The sequence below is a fragment of the Erpetoichthys calabaricus genome, chromosome 13 (genome assembly GCF_900747795.2).
Source record: "Erpetoichthys calabaricus chromosome 13, fErpCal1.3, whole genome shotgun sequence".
NCBI lineage: Eukaryota > Metazoa > Chordata > Cladistia > Polypteriformes > Polypteridae > Erpetoichthys > Erpetoichthys calabaricus.
Window position 1 is genome coordinate 30,823,185 of NC_041406.2, and position 18,757 is coordinate 30,841,941.

The following is an 18,757-nucleotide window of genomic DNA, read 5'->3' on the forward strand; positions in this document are numbered from 1 at the left end:
AAAGAAAAATCCTCCTAGCTCCCAACCAAACCCTACCCCAACCCAGAAAGTAAAAAAGGAACACCACACACAAAAAAGGACATTAAGACTGAAATTGTGACACTAATCATCAACTATTTCCTAAACAGTCACATACTGGAGCTGGATAAGTCATTGATGCAATCCACAGAATATTTAAGACAAAAAAAAAAGAGAAAGAATAAGTTTAGCAGAATCTATTCTCTAATGGGTAAAAGTGAGGGAAATGGCAGAGTGGATCAGGAGAAGGAATATGTTGCACAAGAACGGCATATTAATAGAAAACTGGGAGACAAAAGGAAAGAGACAGCTAAAGTCAGAAACCAGGGGGCAATCTCAAAGCATGTGAAAAAACATGCCGGGGTATGTTAGGACATAGAAGACTTTTAGGATAAACACTGAGAAGGGAGGCATAAAGTTTGTGAAAGATGAATTACAGACAGTGCATAAATTTAAATTGAACACCTAATAATTTGGAAATTAGAGAACAAAGAGATGCTACTAAAGATACTTTACCCAATAGGTTGGCAAAGATGGCATTTTGCTGTACTCAAAGGAATAGTAAGGGCCTAGCAGACATCTTGCATAAAGTTTGGAGAAAGAAAACTTGAAAGCTTATAAAGGAGGAAAGAAAGAAGAGTATAGCAAGACAATATTCACCTTAAGAACCAATAGGAAAAAAGGTGTTGGGAAGTTGATGGGATAGACAAAAAACCTGAACTTAAGTAGTTAGAACACTCTAAGCTCAGAGTAATCAAAGACGTGTCATAACTATTCTTTAATTGCCTCGAGCATAATAAATGATGAACTGCATAAAAATATTTTTCTGTTTACTAACTACTCACATACAGTCTCACATCAAACTTACAGGCATCAATTGTAATTCTAACTTAATTATGCTAAAATGTGTAGGAGGAGAACTGGCATCCCAGTCAGAAAAGAGAAGGAGCCATTAGGCAGTGGGAGGCCAACGTAATGACGCAGATGGATTGGCCGGCAGAATAAATAAACAACTTTGTACCTGGCCGGTGTAAATTAATGGAAGGACCACAGATAGCCAGGCATAGGGAGCACTTCAGCCCCCAATACAATAGGTGGCAGTGGTCCTCACATAGGAACCCAGTTGGGGCACATGCAGGAATGTTTGGAAGTTGGAGTCCGGAATGCAGCCCTGTCGGGGTCCCTGGGGGTTGTTAGAGGGTGCTGTCAGAGGAGGACCTCCGGACCTCCCTATTTTCTTTACGGGCAGATACAGCATTACACCAGAAGCATTCCTGGGTCCAGCTTAAAAAAGGAGCCCACTTCCACACATGGACGAGCCAGAGTCAGGAGGCAACACTAAACTGGAGGACACAAAGAGAAAGATTGATTTATTGTGATTGTAAGTGTATTTGTGGCTGATTGTTAGAAAGTGGTCTGTGGAAAGGTGCTTTGGAAGGAATAAAAGTTATTAAAGTTATTCATATATTGTGTGCTGTATTGCTGTGTCTGTGGTTTAGGGCTCTTGTGGTTACAACAGATAAATACTGTGATTTAATATTAGCTTTGTTCAGCTCACCATCTTTGTTCAGATGACCGTCATGAAGATCACATGATTTCTGTCTTTGAATGACTTCCAAAAACGGATTCATACTTTTTTTTTCCCCGTTGCCCATTGTTAACTCCCCTTATACTAGAGTTTGCCACTTATCTCTGTCCCATTTAAAATTAGTCCGTAACGCTGCTACCAAAATGCTGACTGGCATCAAAAAATAAAAAAAAAAGACCATATTTCACCAGTATTAGCTAATCTTCATTAACTCCCGGTAAAAATATGTTGTGAATTTTAAGATTTTATGGGGTTTTTTTTTTTATCTTTATACAGGTAAGCTGCGTCCTATCTGGCAGAACACTTCTGCTATTATCTTGGTAGACTCTCAGGACCAATGTTGATTGGTGAAATTCGCCAAAAGCATTTTTCACAGTGATTTTGCACCCCATGATGCTTTGCAAGGCCAGTGTGATATCATAGAACTGTAGCAGTCAGTGTTGGGTAGGCAAATTACCACTTGATCTGTGCTATCTGCCAGATTTACATTGCATACTCCAGCTCACACTTTACAGCGCTACCTGATCTGCTTAACATTAGAATTACCAGAGCCTACGAAAAACTCATAGATCCGGCCCACCTTAAATCCGTTCGCACCTCTCCGTCAGAGTCTTCTGTCCTGTAAATGTGCTGATAGACAAGCAGCCTGCTATTCCATCCCCCCATAGCCGCAGAACAAGTACAAAGTTCTCCCAGCTCATGCCTTGATTGATATCTGGGAGTGAAGTGCTCGAATTTTAGAGTGGAAATAATAGATCGTTATTTGGAACACATGCATTTCATGTGTGTTCCGTTTCTACAATAATCTGTGTAAACACATTGTTAAAATAGAAACATTTTTCATATTTTAGTAGTAAATGACAAAATGTTGGCATAAACTATATAATGTGTGAAGCCTGAAGTCCAAAGATCAAATAAACACTTTCACAAAAGGTTTAAGGGTAAGGCAACAGCTTCCGTGGCGTAGTGGTAAGATTTGCTGACTTGTGATCAAGAGTCCCCAGTTCGATCCCGGCTGCCTCCTATGTTTGCCGTTTTCAGTAGTAAGCCGCTCTTATTGTTAATATTATACAGTACACACATACATTTGGTTTGCCTCTGTAACAGATGATGTACATTTATAGTACTTGTGAAAGTTACCGTTTTATTTTCACTTTTATTCTCTCAGTCATGATCACAATACATATTACCGCTTATTTACATATTATCATTGGCACATTTACAGGACAAAAGACGCTGACGGAGAGGTGCACACCGATTTAAGGTCGGCCAGATCTACGGGTTTTTTCGTAGGCTCTGGTAATTCTAGTGTGAATGCGTCCATGAGTAATTTATGGTATATATACACACGTCTGATGTCACTACTCTATCGGCTCTTCAGCCAGATTTGCACTTTGCAGGCTTTTAAAAAACTTCACTCAATATTTTAATGTACAGCATGGCCCGATCTGATCTGCACATACATATACAAAACTTCCAGTATTTTCATTTGAGGTATATATCATCTGATCATAATGATAATATTAAGAAAATACTTTGTTCTTCCACATACTGTAAATTCATTGTGTTTTCACTGCTGGATTAAGCTTATTATGCTCCACTCTAAGTAGTGCAGATTGGGTAGTGAGAGGGACAGAAGGGAAAGCTAACATCACGGGCTGTGTGAGTGTTAGTCAGTCATAGTGATGAGGGAGAAAGGATTCCAGAATATTGTGGACCCAGAATGTAATTTTATCTCAGGGAGGCACAGTGATGCAGTGTTTAGCACTCCTGCTTCACAGCTCAGGTCACATCTTTGCACTTTTGGCCAAAATAATAAATCCAGTAGTTGGCACATGCTTCCCTAGCCCTCAGGAACACTTAAAAGATCATTCCACCATTATAAAACACTAAAAAATGGTTAAGTTTCTCCTTCCCCATTAACTTCAATGTATCTCACCAAGTTTGCAGAAATTCCTAAAACTTTCAGCATTTTTTACCAAACTGAGGTGAAGTAAATCCAGCAGGGTTCATTCATCACTTCTCAGGAGTTTTGACCGTTTTTTTTTTTTTACTATCTGTCCTCCATACTCATCTGCAGCTTAAGGGTGACAATGCCTTTGCAGTAGTGGCTCCTAGGCTTTGGAACAGTGAGACTTTTGCGTTAAGGTCTTCAAAAACAACTGAAAATGTTAAGTATAATTTAAAAACATATTTTTTACTTGTTTGCTTTTTGGTCATGTTGAAGGGTTTATTCTTAACTATTGTTAAGTTAGTTCCTAATTGTATGCTTAATTTTAAACATATATAGCTTTTATTCTCCTTTTGTTATGCTGGCATCCTATATGATGTTTTTTTTTTTGTTTTAGTCCCCTTATTTGAAATAACTATTCATTATTTTCTTTTATTATTCTACTACTTTTTTTGTTGTTGATTATCACTTTAGTCAAATTAAAGGTGTTTATTGGGTCAATAATATGTGTAAAAATTGTACTGAAATTCTTGGTTTAACGTGCTAATCAAAACAAAATACATTGCCATTCTCTGTTACCATAATTCGGGAATACAACCAACTTACCTTGAAAAACTACAGCCTTCCTTACCAGAAAAAACCTCAGAACATATTAGTCACAAATTACAAGCAAATTATGAAGTGGAGAGAATGGATTATTAGTTACATAGATTTATATGTTTGGCTCCTTTCTGGATTCCTTGATTTTGTAAGTGCTCTTATTTTTTGTCTATTAGAACATTTAAAAAATTCTGACAATAGTCTATTCAACTTAAAGCATGCCAATCCCCACCCATCTATTTTTTTCTGGTTTTGTCTCCAGCTTAAACTTTTTGCATCAGTTTTAGTTTACCTCTTAGCTGACTCTTGCTTTGCTTTTGAATTTTTGTATTAAGAAACTAATGGTTTTTGACTTTTTCTATTTGAACTGACATTCTGAATAAACCTTTGCAGAACTTCAGAGAATTAAATTTGTCTGCAAGATTGCAAAATATGAAAATAGTATTTTAAGTGTGAATTATTTGTGCAAAAACATTGCAAAGCATATCACCAGCTATACTTTCATTGTAGAGTTAGGCTGTTAAGATCAATCCTTACCATCAACAATTTTAAATCACTTTTATTATAATAAAAAAAGATGTGAATGTTCAAGGATCATAATTGTAAGATATTTTGCATCTGGATTTTATTCTGATAATTTTTCTGTTATGCATTAACAACTGGCATTAAATTGTATGCGTAGACTGAGGTCTACTAATGTCAACTTCCCTGCATAAAATTCTTATTACAGAGATGACAGATTTTCTTTGATCCCCAGGGATGTGGCTATTGGATGCTAAAATTCCTAAAATATAAAATGGTACTGCAGAAGGTTTTAAAAGAAGATGGGGTGTTGTGGGAATGAAGAAATATATGACTAGTATACTAGCTGCTGTGTGGTACAGGACAACTGGTGCTGGTTAATTTGGAAATAGCCAATAACATCAATTGAAAAAAAAGAAAAGAATGCAATATGGCTTCTATAGCATTCTACCATCTCAAATGGATACCCTTGACATGCCCATCCACTTTTTCCTACAATGCCAGCAATTGCTACATTTGCAGTTTGAAAGGTCTCTTTCAGTGTTAACCAATATAAATTAGAAGGACCAAATGGCAAACTTTCATTTGAGTAAGTTTTGATTTTTTTAGTCTTGTTTAGTTCCAACTTTATCTGACCTGACAGATATGAAATCTCACAACCTTCAGAACATACAATGAAATACTATACCACATTACTATATACTGTAGATTACTTTGTGCACTGCTTCTTCATCTAAGATTTGCTAGTGATAGCTTCAAAGTGTGAGGAACTGATGTTGGCCCAGGCACACAAATTTTTCATTTTGGTTTATATTCAGCACATGTGCCTTTGCGCTTAATTTGAGCTCTACATCATAGTTTTGTGTGAAATAGCTACAGATGACATTTCTGAATTATTCACAACTAGCGACTGGGAGCCAGATCGAATCGGGCTACAAATTCTATGTTTGTGGTGGCTCTGAGGCTAGGGATCTGGAGTGGCAATCGGAAGGTTGCCGGTTTGAATCCCGTAAATGCCAAAAGGGACTCTGCTCTGTTGGGCCCTTGAGCAAGGCCCTTAACCTGCAATTGCTGAGTGCTTTGAGTAGTGAGAAAAGCACTATATAAATGCAAAGAATTATTATTATTACTTTCTCTGCAAAGAATTACTTGTTTTTTTAAGTCCCTGAAATGATTTTGTTCTAATATATAGATTTGAGCAGATTTTGGTGTTTCACCCTCTCCGGGGTGCAAGGCTCCAGATTGATGGTATATTTGGCCATGTATTCTGTAACAATATGGACCATGGCCTGGAGGCAGGGATATTTGTGCGCCCATGGATGCACAGGCTAATGCACTGTTGTACTTTCTGATATTTTCCAAGAGATGTTTGGTGTTTGGGTCTAAATATGTCAACAGGTTCTTAAACCTGTCAGGATATCTGTAAGGGTTAATTCGAACTTGACCTTTACGGCAGCAATTGTATTCTCCACCTTGCTTGTTCTCACAGGTGAAGTTGAATGAGTTGCAATGTTTGCACAGGTTGTCAAATGCGCCAGAGTGGTGCTCTGGAATTTCGTCCTCAATAATATTTGTGTGATTGCACATGGCAATGCAGTGCCGCTGAGCATTTTCACGCTGCAAGGCACGGGCTGCTCGATGTCTTTCAACCCGTGCTGCATTTGCGGCTGCTCGAGCTTCTTCAGTCAATTACACATACTAAATACACCTTCATTTACAGAAAAGTATGTGAAGCAAATGTCAACACACTAGGGTTGCTTAAAAATGATCATTTAATAATTATAAACCGCTTTTTAATTTTCCTTTTCTTTTTAAAGGAAAAGAGAAAACTAATTTTACAACACATATTTAGCTTTATAAACACAACTTGAGAAATTTCAGTATTTCACCTTGATCACAGCACACAAAAATCTTTACATTTTGTTTTACGTGAAATTTTAATCTTCATTCATGCAGGAAATGTAGCAGAAAAACTTACTTCTGTCTGCAAGAGGTCTGAGATAGTGTCAAAAGATTTATTCTAAGCAGGACTACATACAGACAAACTCATTAAAAGATAAGAAAATTCAGTGAAGTTGTACACTAATTTTTTCAGCTGCAGTGATGTTTATTTAAACTCTGTCCTGAAACACCATTGTACCCGACAGTAAATGATCAAACTAATTTATTAATCTCAGAATGATATCAAGCCTTTAATTCAGCTACATTTTAAATTAAATGTTTCACTTGTGGGCGGAACGGTGGCGCAGTGGGTAGCGCTTCTGCCTCGCAGTTGGGAGATCTGGGGACCTGGGTTCGCTTCCCGGGTCCTCCCTGCATGGAGTTTGCATGTTCTCCCCGTGTCTGCGTGGGTTTCCTCCGGGCGCTCCGGTTTCCTCCCACAGTCCAAAGACATGCAGGTTAGGTGGATTGGCGATTCTAAATTGGCCCTAGTGTGTGCTTGGTGTGTGGGTGTGTTTGTGTGTGTCCTGCGGTGGGTTGGCACCCTGCCCAGGATTGGTTCCCTGCCTTGTGCCCTGTGTTGGGTGGGATTGGCTCCAGCAGACCCCCGTGACCCTGTGTTCGGATTCAGCGGGTTGGAAAATGGATGGATGGATGGATGTTTCACTTGTTATCTCGTTACACAGAACATGTTTTAGCTTCAAAAGAAAGCTTGAAAGATTGTGTTATTATCCCACTGCTTTAACGAAGTAGACCCATGACTGCAATTACTGTACAAGATGTCTGTACCAATAATAAATTGTACAGTTTACTGATTATTAACTGTACAGTTTCAAATAAACACGCTAAACATATTCAGATTCTTTAAATAAAATAGTGAAGTGTACATTGCCTACAACAGCCCTTAAAGACAGTCGTTCCGTCTTTCCCTTTTATCACGGCCAGGGAAGGTATTGTAAGTAAATCTGGTTAGGAAGCCTGTCTATCCACCTGGGGCTTCACATCCGGCGAAATGAATCTTCCCCTCTCCTGGTCAGGATGCCTGTCCACCCAGGAAGGCACGTCCAATGAATACATTAAAATTGGAAAATTACAAACTTACACTGGGTTTACTTGCTTTATGTCCCTATTTCACACACTTATACTTGTCTTTTGTAGTTTTAAGATAATAAAACATAACTTTATTCCTAAGGTATAGCTAAAAAGCAGCTTGTTTTGACTTGTAGTCTTTTGAATTATGGATCCTGCCTTCTATATGCTAAAGGGTGTGTTAAATGTATTTGTGCATATTACATTCAAGTCAAACATTGCTTTTTAACACGGCTACCCAAAACACACATCACTGTATAACTGGCAAAATATTAAGACTTATAAGCCTTTCTGAGTTGGAAAATGCCATAAAAATTCTGGCTAAAGCATTTGTGACCTTTAATGCCAATTTATATAACTTATAGCTAAAAAAAAAAAAAAAAAAAACTTTTGGCAGATGATATTAAAACAGAATATGTCTATTTCATTTGCTCTTTGGAAAATCTGAATGGATAGAAAACACAAAAAAGCATATCATTCCAAATAGAAAAGATTTTATATATATATATATATATATATATATATATATATATATATATATATATATATATATATATAACTCCTTAAAGGACTTTTCATTCTAGTTTGTAATAAAGGCGAAAAATCCCTTTAAACCTTCTGCTATGTTTAAAATATGAGTTGATGCAACCTAAAATAGTTACACAAAGCAAATTTACAGGATATGTGGATGAGATCAGTAAATTAAATGACAACTGTATTTTTGGCAATTGATCTAGTGTACATACCACTGTGTTGCCAAAAAAAATTAAGGCTAATAGATTAAACAGCATTGCACTAAACTTATTCAAAAGGGATTATGTGACCCGAATCTGAGTCAGGAATTTCACTCCTCCTTCCTATTCGGAATTAAACAAAATGATCAGCTAATAAATTTATATTCCATTAAATCATTTTTGACACGGTATGATTTGTGAAACTATCTTAAAATACAGTACTAAAGGAAGTTATTAGTCTACTTTATATGAAACGTGCATATTGGTGAGAAGCAGCAAAAAACCAACAAACCTAAGTAAATAATGATATAAGCAAGTGTAAGATTGTTCAGTTTAGGAAGTTTTCCATCCATTTTCTTAATCCTTTTATCAGGGGCAAGGTTGCTGGGCAGCTGGAGCCTATCCCAACACCACCAGAACAGAGCACCAGCTCATCACAGGGGGAAAACACACACACACACTTACTCACACTAGGGCAAAGCAATGCCAATTCACCTAACCTTGAAGATTTATTTTTCCCCAAATATTTAAAAAATGTGCCTCAAGTTAACTGTTGATTCACTAGTGCATTTCTAATTAATAGTTATTTTATATTAGAACCTGGCATAACATCTTTACTATTAAATTTAATTTTGATAAAATAAATTGTCTATTAGTCTGGTATTTACACCACAATTTCTAACTGGTAGATTTTAAAATGTATTTTCTCACCCCTGGACTCAAACATGCCAATGCTTTAGAGAGTAACACTCTAAAATTTCTTAAACACTAAAGATGACTAGCAAAAGCTAAATAAAAATGCACCTGTCATGCACACTTAAAATTTCTCAAGTCCTTATTTTTTAAAAGAAATCACTGATTATATGTTATGTTAATTTTCAATTAGAACACTTGGAAGAAAGTGTTAGTATGATTCATTCAAAATGAGAAATATAAAATTGCAGTGACAGGAGTAGGAAAGATTTAAACAAAAAACATATTTAAAGGTCAAAAACTCCACAGATATAAAGCATTCTTGATAAGTTAAAAATAATTAGGTAAACAGACTTCAAAACTAAAGAGATTAGTTTTAAAAGGAATGCATCAAAGTCATCATCTAACCATGCCATCACCATTGTTTTCAAGAACTGACAATATTCTAAAGCAACAAGAAGCAAGGGGGTTAAAGCAGGCAGGAAGACAACTTGCTCTGAGGAGGGCTAGGTAATGTAAGTTAGTTGGGTGTCTATGAGCGGGCTATGCAAATGTCAGTGCAGTACCCTTGGGTGTAGACTGATGGGAGCAGAAGATGAAAGGAAGAAGAAAGCGCCTGGCTTTCTTAACTCCAGGCTGACTGTGATTCAGTTCTTCAATGATAGAACAAGAGAGAGAGACAGAAAGAACACAGAAAAAATAAAAAAAAAAAGTATGAAAGAGTTAGTATTTGACTCTAGAAAGCTGCTAAATAAACCTAAGTACAATTATTCAAGCACTGAAGTTGAACACAGACAACAAGCTCTTAATACTTTTCTCTACTTTGAAATCTGACATTACTTTGGCCTCCACCATCACTATACTATATTATATACTACACAAATCATCAGTTTCTACAGAATATGAGTGCAATTGTTGATTCAACAAGAAGTAATGCAGCAACCATAAAACATAAAAAGTGAAAAATAAACATCTAGCAAAAATCATTTTAAAAGGACATTAATGTAAACCACTGATCCCACTACAAAACTTTGACTCTCTCAATTCTTACTGACATATCTTTATTTACATAAACCTTTAATGCAGTAGTTGCCTTCAAGAACTGTTCATCTTTCGAAAAAGGTTTATCAATTCACTGTCCAAAGCTAAAATATGATATCTAAATAGGTAGTTTTTCAACAAACAAACCTTTAGGAGCTAGTTTATTAGGTACACCTATATGCCTAATGTAATGACTAGTTGCTTCCTCGTTTACTCATGCAACAGCCTAACACTGTCAGGCCTGGACTTAAAACGAAAAAAGAAGTGCTAGTTCATAATCATTTCCACATCTTCTACTGTGCCTGAAAATTACCTGGTGCTGCATCTCTTATCCTACCAGCAGATGCATACTTGTACCAAAGATGGTTATGTGGATATAAATATGGTGACTGTGGATCTCACTGCATTAAGAAGAATTCGCTGCCATATTTCAGGAACTATATCATGATGTTTCTACTCTGGAAGCAAAACGTTACTTAAAAAAGACATTTCTAAATGTATACAAGGCTGCCATTAAATGATTCACCTATTTGGCAACAAAGCTCATCTATTTGTGGGATTCAAACACAACTTATTTTATGAAAGGGTTCCCAATATGTGGTATGAAAACACTTCCCACAATGAGGCTCCACTGATCACTAGGAATAAGAATATCTTCCTCTGCTCAAACACATAGCTAAGTACCACTGTGTTTATGTGTGTACACAGGTTGAAATTTGCTGGTGCTTGTGCACACAGCTCCAAATAAACAAGAACCTTTTCTTCCAGTTACAGAAGATATAAACAAACAAGAACCTTTTCTTCAAGTTACACAGTCATTTTACTCTGCTTGCAGTAGTAATAACATTGTGTCAATTGAAAACTACATACTATCTGCAAAAAAATACAAACTGTTTATCTTACCCCGACCTAATTTGTATATTTTTCAGTGAAATAGAGTGGAATGTAGAGTAGAATTTTCAGCTAGTTATTTTTGCAAGCGCAGGTGTTTTAAGACAGACAGTTAAAGTCATTCTCTGAACTCTCTATCCTTTAAGTGGGTTAAAAAGAGAAACACTTCTGAAGGTGAAGGAAAGTGTTCTTTTGTATTTGGAAAATACACCGAACAAGAACTTTAGAACATTAGAACAATCCAGATGAGAACAGGCTATTCAGCCCAATAAAGCTTGCCAGTCCTATCCACTTAATTCTTCTATATAAAAAAAAAAAGTCTAGTTTTGAAAGTACCTAAAGTCTTACTGTCTACCACGCTACTTGGGAACTTATTCCAAGTGTTTATGGTTCTCTGTGTAAAGCAAAACTTCTTAATGTTTGAGTGAAATTTACCCTTAAGTTTCCAACTGTGTCCCCATGTTCTTGATGAATTCATTTTAAAATAACAGTCTCGATCCACTGTAATAATTCCCTTCATAATTTTAAACACTTCAATCATTTCACCTCTTAATCTTCTTTTGCTTAAACTGAAAAGGCTCAGCTCTTTTAATCTTTCTTCATAATTCATCCCCTGTAGCCCTGGAATCAGCCTAGTTGCTCTTCTCTGGACCTTTTCTAGCACTGGTATGTCCTTTTTGTAGCCTGGAGACAAAAACTGCACACAGTACTCCAGATGAGGTTTCACCAGTGCATTATGAAGCTTGAGTACATAACCTCCTTGGACTTGTACTCCACACATCATGCTATAGAATCTAACATTATATTTACCTTCTTAATAGATTCTGAACACTGTCGAGAAGGTGATAGAATCACTACGACTCCTAAATCCTTCTCATAAGGTGTACTCTCAGTTTTCAGACCTCCCATTGTGTATTCAAACCTAACATTTATATGTTCTATGTGTAATACTTTACATTTACTGACATTAAATTTCTTCTCCCACAAATCTGCCCAAGCCTGTATGCTGTCCAAGTCCATCTGTAATGGTTTAACGGATTCCAAATTATCTGCCAATCCACCTATCTAGGTATCATTTGCAAACTTCACCAGATTGTTACTTCTATTCCTATCTAAATCATTTATATTATAAGCACTATATTATTAGCATTGACCCTGGCCAGTTCTGATAAGGTTCCTTGCACCATCACCCTCTGTTTCCTGTGTCTGAGCCAATTCTATACCCATTTAAACATATCCCACTTATTTTAGTTTGATGCCCAACCTCTCATGTGGCACCTTATCAAATGCTTTCTGAAAGTCAATATAAATAATATTATATGTTCCACTTTTACCATACCCTTTTGTTGCTTCCTCATAGAATTACAGGAAGTTAGTAACACATGACCTCCCTCTTCCAAACAGAAAAACTCCTGTACTTGCCATGTGCTGCTCAATCTTATTCTTAATTATTCCTTCCATTAATTTTTTTTTATGATGCATGTTAAGCTTATTAGCCTACAGATGCTTGGATCTCCCCAGTCACCCTTTATATGTAACGGGATAATATTTGCCATTTTCCGGTCTTTCGGAATTTCCCTAATGTGCAGTTATACCCTGATTATTACAAAATATTAAGTCCAGACAAGCTTCACCCCACGTTATTACAAAATATTAAATCCAGACAAGCTTCACCCCACGTTGGTGTTTTAACATTCTGTGTTAAAAAACAGTCACTGAATACATCTAAAAACACCTGCTCTTGTGGTCCATCATTTGCAAGATTATCCCAGTTAATACTAAGATAATTAAAATCCCCCATGACTAGAATATCACCTTGTAAATGTGCCTTTTTAATATTACTAAAAAGTTGTGTGTTGAAATTACTATCTGTATTGAGTGGTCTATAACACACTCCTAAAATAAGGCCTCTTCTCTAATGCTTTCCAGGCGAAGCCACATGTCCCCACTAAGATGGGGCTCCTCGTCCTTCTGTTCAATCTATCCTTCCTAAAAAATATGTATCCTCTATGTTATACTCCACTCCATCTTTGTTATTTAGCCAGGTTTCCGTTATTGCTATAATATCACAATTATGCTCTGCTACATACAGCTCCAATCACTTACTTTATTGTTGATACTTCAGGTATTAACGCAAGCTACTTTTAATGTCTTACTCCTTCTACATTTAAATGCAGAGTTAGAATTTACATTACTGCGCATTTTTATTTCTACACTGTTTTATCTTCCAAGTATAGTTCTAAACCTGGCCTGTCTTAAACTCCCTGCCCCACCAATCCCTAGTTTAACACTAGAATTACCAAAGCCTACGAAAAAACTCGTAGATCCGTCCCACCTTAAATCCCTTCACATCTCTCCGTCAGCGTCTTTTGTCCCGTAAATGTGAAGAATATCTCGTCAGTTCTGCTCCTTAGCCTGGAACATCCCTTTTTGAATTTGGATCGCACAACTGACAGACTATCCTTATGTATGTCATTTGTTCCAACACGGACAATGACAACTGGATCCACCCCCACTCTGGCCAGGGATAATAATAATAATAATTCATTACATTTATATAGCGCTTTTCTCAGTACTCAAAGCACTATCCACACAGGGAGGAACCAGGAAGCGAACCCACAATCTTCCACAGTCTCCTTACTGCAAAGCAGCAGCACTACCACTGCGCCACCTGTATCCACCCTTCCAGGTTGGTCCCCCAACTGTGTACCCGGAAGGCAACACACCATGCAAGACTGTCTCTACCTCTTCTTTTTCTGGGAATTGGTTTTGAGGTGACCTGTTGGGGTTGCACAAGAACCTTAAAATGATCTGACACTTCTAATTTTGGTGTTGATGCCCCCCGGACAGTGAGCACCCTTTACCTTATGCCTTGTGACTGTGACACACCTATCTCTACCTGTCTGGTCTGGAATCTCCTCCCACTCCACCTTAGGGGTCCACACTCTTTCCCTCTCTAAAGGACACCTGGGGCCAGGTCCACCAACTCTCTACTACAACACAGGCCAGCCAACTCCTCCTCCAGGTCAGAGAACCTGAGCTGGAGGTGCTGGGTCAGCTGGCATCTCCTGCAGATGTAGCCCTCATAGATGACTGGCTCCTCCAAGTCTTCATCTAAAAAGTCTAACATCCAACAGGACTTGTATTGCACTTGCCTCCTCATTAAAATTTAATTTAGGATTACTAAAACAGCCTTAACTTATTTTTTATTAAAATTCAATGATTCAACTTTAATGGTAAAACTAAAAAATTTAAAGCCAAAGAAAATAGATTATAGAACTGCTACAGTTATTTTACACATTCTATCCCCTTAAGCTCCTGTATTATTATCCCTCTCAAATGCCTGCTGTTTCTCCTATGACAATAACATTACATTTCTCTTTCTGTTTTTCTAACTTTGCACTCCTCTTATTCCTTATTTAAAAGCCCTCCACTCACACTGTTTGTATTGCCCCATATTAAGTAACCGTTACGCTGTCACCCACTTAACTGTTCTACCTCTGGGCCGCTAAGAACTGTTCAATCTAAAATAAATACATAAATGAAACTTGCTTAGTGAATATCTACTGCTAGTTAATTTCTTATCTTCTTATCTGCTCCTATACCCCCTTGTGCTTGATCCAGGGGCCACTTACATACCCACCTTTGAGCCTTCCCCTTTATTGTTTTGAAGTCAGCCACTGCCTTTTTTTTTTTTTTTTTTTTTTTTTTAAACTAAGGAATCGCTGTTTCATTTACTTAAAAATGTATTGCTACGATGGGGTGATTTACTTACAGATGCCGATATCAGTTACTGCTGCTTTCTACTCTGCCTCCTCGATGCTAGTTCAAATACAAATAACAATAACAAGAACAAGTACACGTACAAGTAACTTTTCCAAGCGCACCTCCAAAAACCCAGCTTCTTTCGCTCCTATGTGGGGGTCGGTATGGATGGGGGGGATGCAAGGGAAAAAAAAAAAAACTCTTCTAAAGGGGAAAAAAAGCTTTATAAATGCCCACACAGTTTCTTGACAGCAACCAAAACCCAAATTTATAGGTGCAAATCATATATGTATATTTTTTTTAACTCTCACACCACAGAAAACACAAAATCTCTCAGCAACTCTCAGCAGTCTCTCTTGTTTGCAATGTTGACATTTTAATTGAATCAATTCATAAATTTTCAGATACAATTAAGATTCAAACTGAATTGCCAAGTCACCATCAATTCACAGCTCTATCAATGGAAATGTCCTTCTTCTTATAAGGTTGTCTACATTGAGCAATACTGCTAATGCTCTCCTAAAATTCAATACTGTGCCAAAATTGTTAGACTTGCTACTCCATGATCCTGAGATTTAATTATTCCAACCTAAGGACTATCTGTGTGGACACTAAATGCTCTCCCCATGTCTCTATGGTCCCTAAGTTTAGTACTACGTTACTTTAACATGTCTCCTGCTGTTATTGTTTACATTATGGTGATGTGCCACATGTTGATTAGCACATGCAAGTAAGAATGTCACAATAATGACCTATAAAACTGCAAGTTCAAGGAATATGATGTAGAAATCCTAATACTTTATCACAGATTATTTTTAAACTGTATTTATTGACAAAGTTCTGACAAAGTTCAACTTTTTATTTATATAGATAGTATATTTAATAAGACAGTATATTTTACCTTAAGGAAATGCATTTATTATTCCACATGGAAATAGTATAGAAGATCAAACAGCAGAAAACATTTTAAGTTAAAAATAATATAAGGTTGGAAAATGGATGGATGCATGGATAAGGTTGATTGCTTTATGATCATTACTGAAGGGTAAAAGTCTGTCCAACTGTCAATTCTTAAACTTACTTGACCCTGCTTCGGTCACAAAGGAAGTGCTGCCTGCTTCTAGAGCATGAAGAGCAAGGGAGGAACCACCCATGAATAGGACACCAGTTTGCTGACCCAAACACACATATGCATTCAGGGCCAAATAAGAGTCACCAATCAAATAAATATACCTTTAGGATGAGAGACTAAAACCTGAGTACCTAGGGAAAACCCAAGCAGATACAGATACAATGAAAATGTGTAAACCCTAATGCAGAACTGGCTAAGTTTCGAACTCTGCCAACATGACACTAAAGACTAAATGTGTTCAAAACACAAGAAATTTTTCTGATGGATGTTTGTCTTTAAACATTCTCAAAAACAAATCTGACAAACAAAACAAAAGGTCACATATCTAATATTGTACACTGCTATTTTCATGTTGCTTTTTGAAATGGGTTTCTTATCTTTTTTATTTTAATTTAGGCAAAAAAAAAAACACTTAAACATTTCTGATAAACTTACCCACTTAAAAGTGTCTGCCTCTTGCAAAGGTTGAACAAAGGTGGATCTATGGCCTTTCAAAGATCCAAGAGAAAGACAATCCTTCATATATTGGCACATAGCAAGTGTTTACACATATCATTAAGGGTAAATAAGTTCACTAGAAGAGTACTGTAGCTGTACTGCCATGAGAGAGACTCTGGAAAAAAGTGAAATATTTCTCCAGGATACTGTGTAGCAACAGGTGAGGTCAACCAGATACTGCTGACATTCTGCTGATAACAAAAGGCAGGAAATTTAGCCCTTTCTTTGAGAGAAAATAAGATACAGTTCATCTACCAATAGGCAGCACACTGTCCCTGATTGAAAAGTGTCCAATGAAGACAGTCTATTGAAAGCTTTCTTAAATGAAAAACTACTACTCGGGTCTCAGGAAGCAAGAACACTAGAAGCGGCCAAAAGAGTTACAGTGAAAGACATGTTCATGAAGCCAACCCCAACCTTAGAAGTGACCGCGAACAGGGGATATAAAGTTGCTTTGAGCAATGAATCATTTGAGTCTTAGGTAAGAAAATGAGAATTAATAAAGGCTACAAGTCTTAGCAGAGAAAGAAGAAGGTAAGAAAGGGGGTGTTGCTGTGGTATCAAATTGAAGACAAACTGGAGAAGCCAACCATTGAGAGAAAAAGTTATGGAAAGCTCATAAAGGCGGCAAGAGGTTTCATTTTGTTTATACACCGAATCTCCAAATGTAATGAAAATGAAATAAAGTGCACAGACATGCCAACATTTTTTAAAGGGAAGCTTTGGGTATTTATAGACTCAAAAATCACAGAAACAAAATATATATAAAAAAAGAATAAACTTAATTCTATCAATCAACTATAATAAAAATACATTAAAACAGTGTACTGTATTTCTTGGGTATTGCACTGCTTTAAAAAAGTTGTAACTGTTGTAGCACAAATATCTTCAGGTGTTCATTCTTAAGGTGACTTAAGTTACTAAAAAGCAAATTGTTGAGATATAAGCTCCCCATATACTGGCATAAAGTTAAATAGCCCCAAAATCCTTTCACAAATATCTAAACCCCAGACCAATTTTTTTTGTCAATTGACATCATTTTTTTCCTTGCAGGCTTTTTTTTTTAGGTTGATAGTGCAGCTGTCTTTTGAAAAAAAAGCATAAAAAATATGGGGGTTGGGTTTAGCCAAGCAGCTGCTCACTGAGACACAGACCACAGCAGTTTTACTAAGTACAAAAATTACTAAAAGAATTCAAATTCTGCTTGTAAAATGATTACATTTATAAATTTGACCTACAGTCATTATTAGCATATGTATGCAAATCTTTCCAAGATTCTGTATCTAAGAACCATATGCAAGTTTTTTTTTTTTTTTTTTGTTTTTTTTTAACTACATTAAAAAAAAAATGATAGCTTAAACAATAGTGGACATGTTACATTTATTGTTAACTACATTGAATCACTGCAGAATGTGTACACTAACATATTACGCAAATATTTTATTAGAAAACCTGCAAAAAACTCAGCAAAGCATCTGACATCAAAAACTGCAAACAATGTGATGGTTTTAAAGATCAACTATTTTTATGAGAAATAAAAATCAGTCAGCAATTATAACATAGAAAAGCCACTGAAATGTAAATTAACTTCCTTGCTGAGGTTTATTACCATTAAATACATTTTGGCAGATGTAAACAAAAAAAAAAAAAAAAAACACAGTAAGCTGTGTTTAGTAAATAACAAAACAAACTCCATAAATACAGTAAAGAAAAATGTTGCAAAATAAGATACTTTTAGATTTTAACTGCATTCACTAAAATTTACACTATAAACTGCAACAGGTAATTTTTTTTCATTGAGAGAAAAACTATGAATATGCATAAAATTCCAGATTGTTGGCAAATTACTTTGCAATCAGCTAAAGCTAATTCATTTAAAGTAAAATATTATGGGACAATACATTTATCGAAATAAAACTAAAGTTTAATGTATTACATTATAAAGCAATTATGGACTACAAAAGGGTGTTTATCATACCTGAAACTGAAACCGTTCGCGTCCGAACTCCCTGCTTGTCATTGTTAGCAATCCTGTAAAAAAAAGGTTTAATTCTGTGAATGCTGTACATTCTCTCCACAGCACTGATGAATCATTCTTTCTACACAGGTCGAAGTATACTACATGAATCAGACGGACTAGTCCATTACATTCAAGCAGGCAAAATTTTCAAATGAACATCAGAATCAACCACTTGAAACAAGTCAATCCATGGATTAAGTGTGCTTCAATAAAGACGTAATTCACATCACAGCATACAGAGAAATTCCACAAGATTCAGCCAAAAGCCAATAGA

At 36.3% G+C, this 18,757-nt stretch overlaps 1 protein-coding gene across 1 annotated transcript in view; it reads right to left on the minus strand.

The window, feature by feature from the left end:
- The window catches only part of ptk2aa (protein tyrosine kinase 2aa), a 217,063-nt gene that overhangs the window by 105,445 nt on the left and 92,861 nt on the right, over positions 1-18,757 (minus strand). The window contains 2 exon segments of the mRNA XM_051935932.1: positions 9,703-9,789; positions 18,442-18,494. Of these exon segments, the coding sequence (XP_051791892.1) occupies positions 9,703-9,789; positions 18,442-18,494 (140 nt within the window).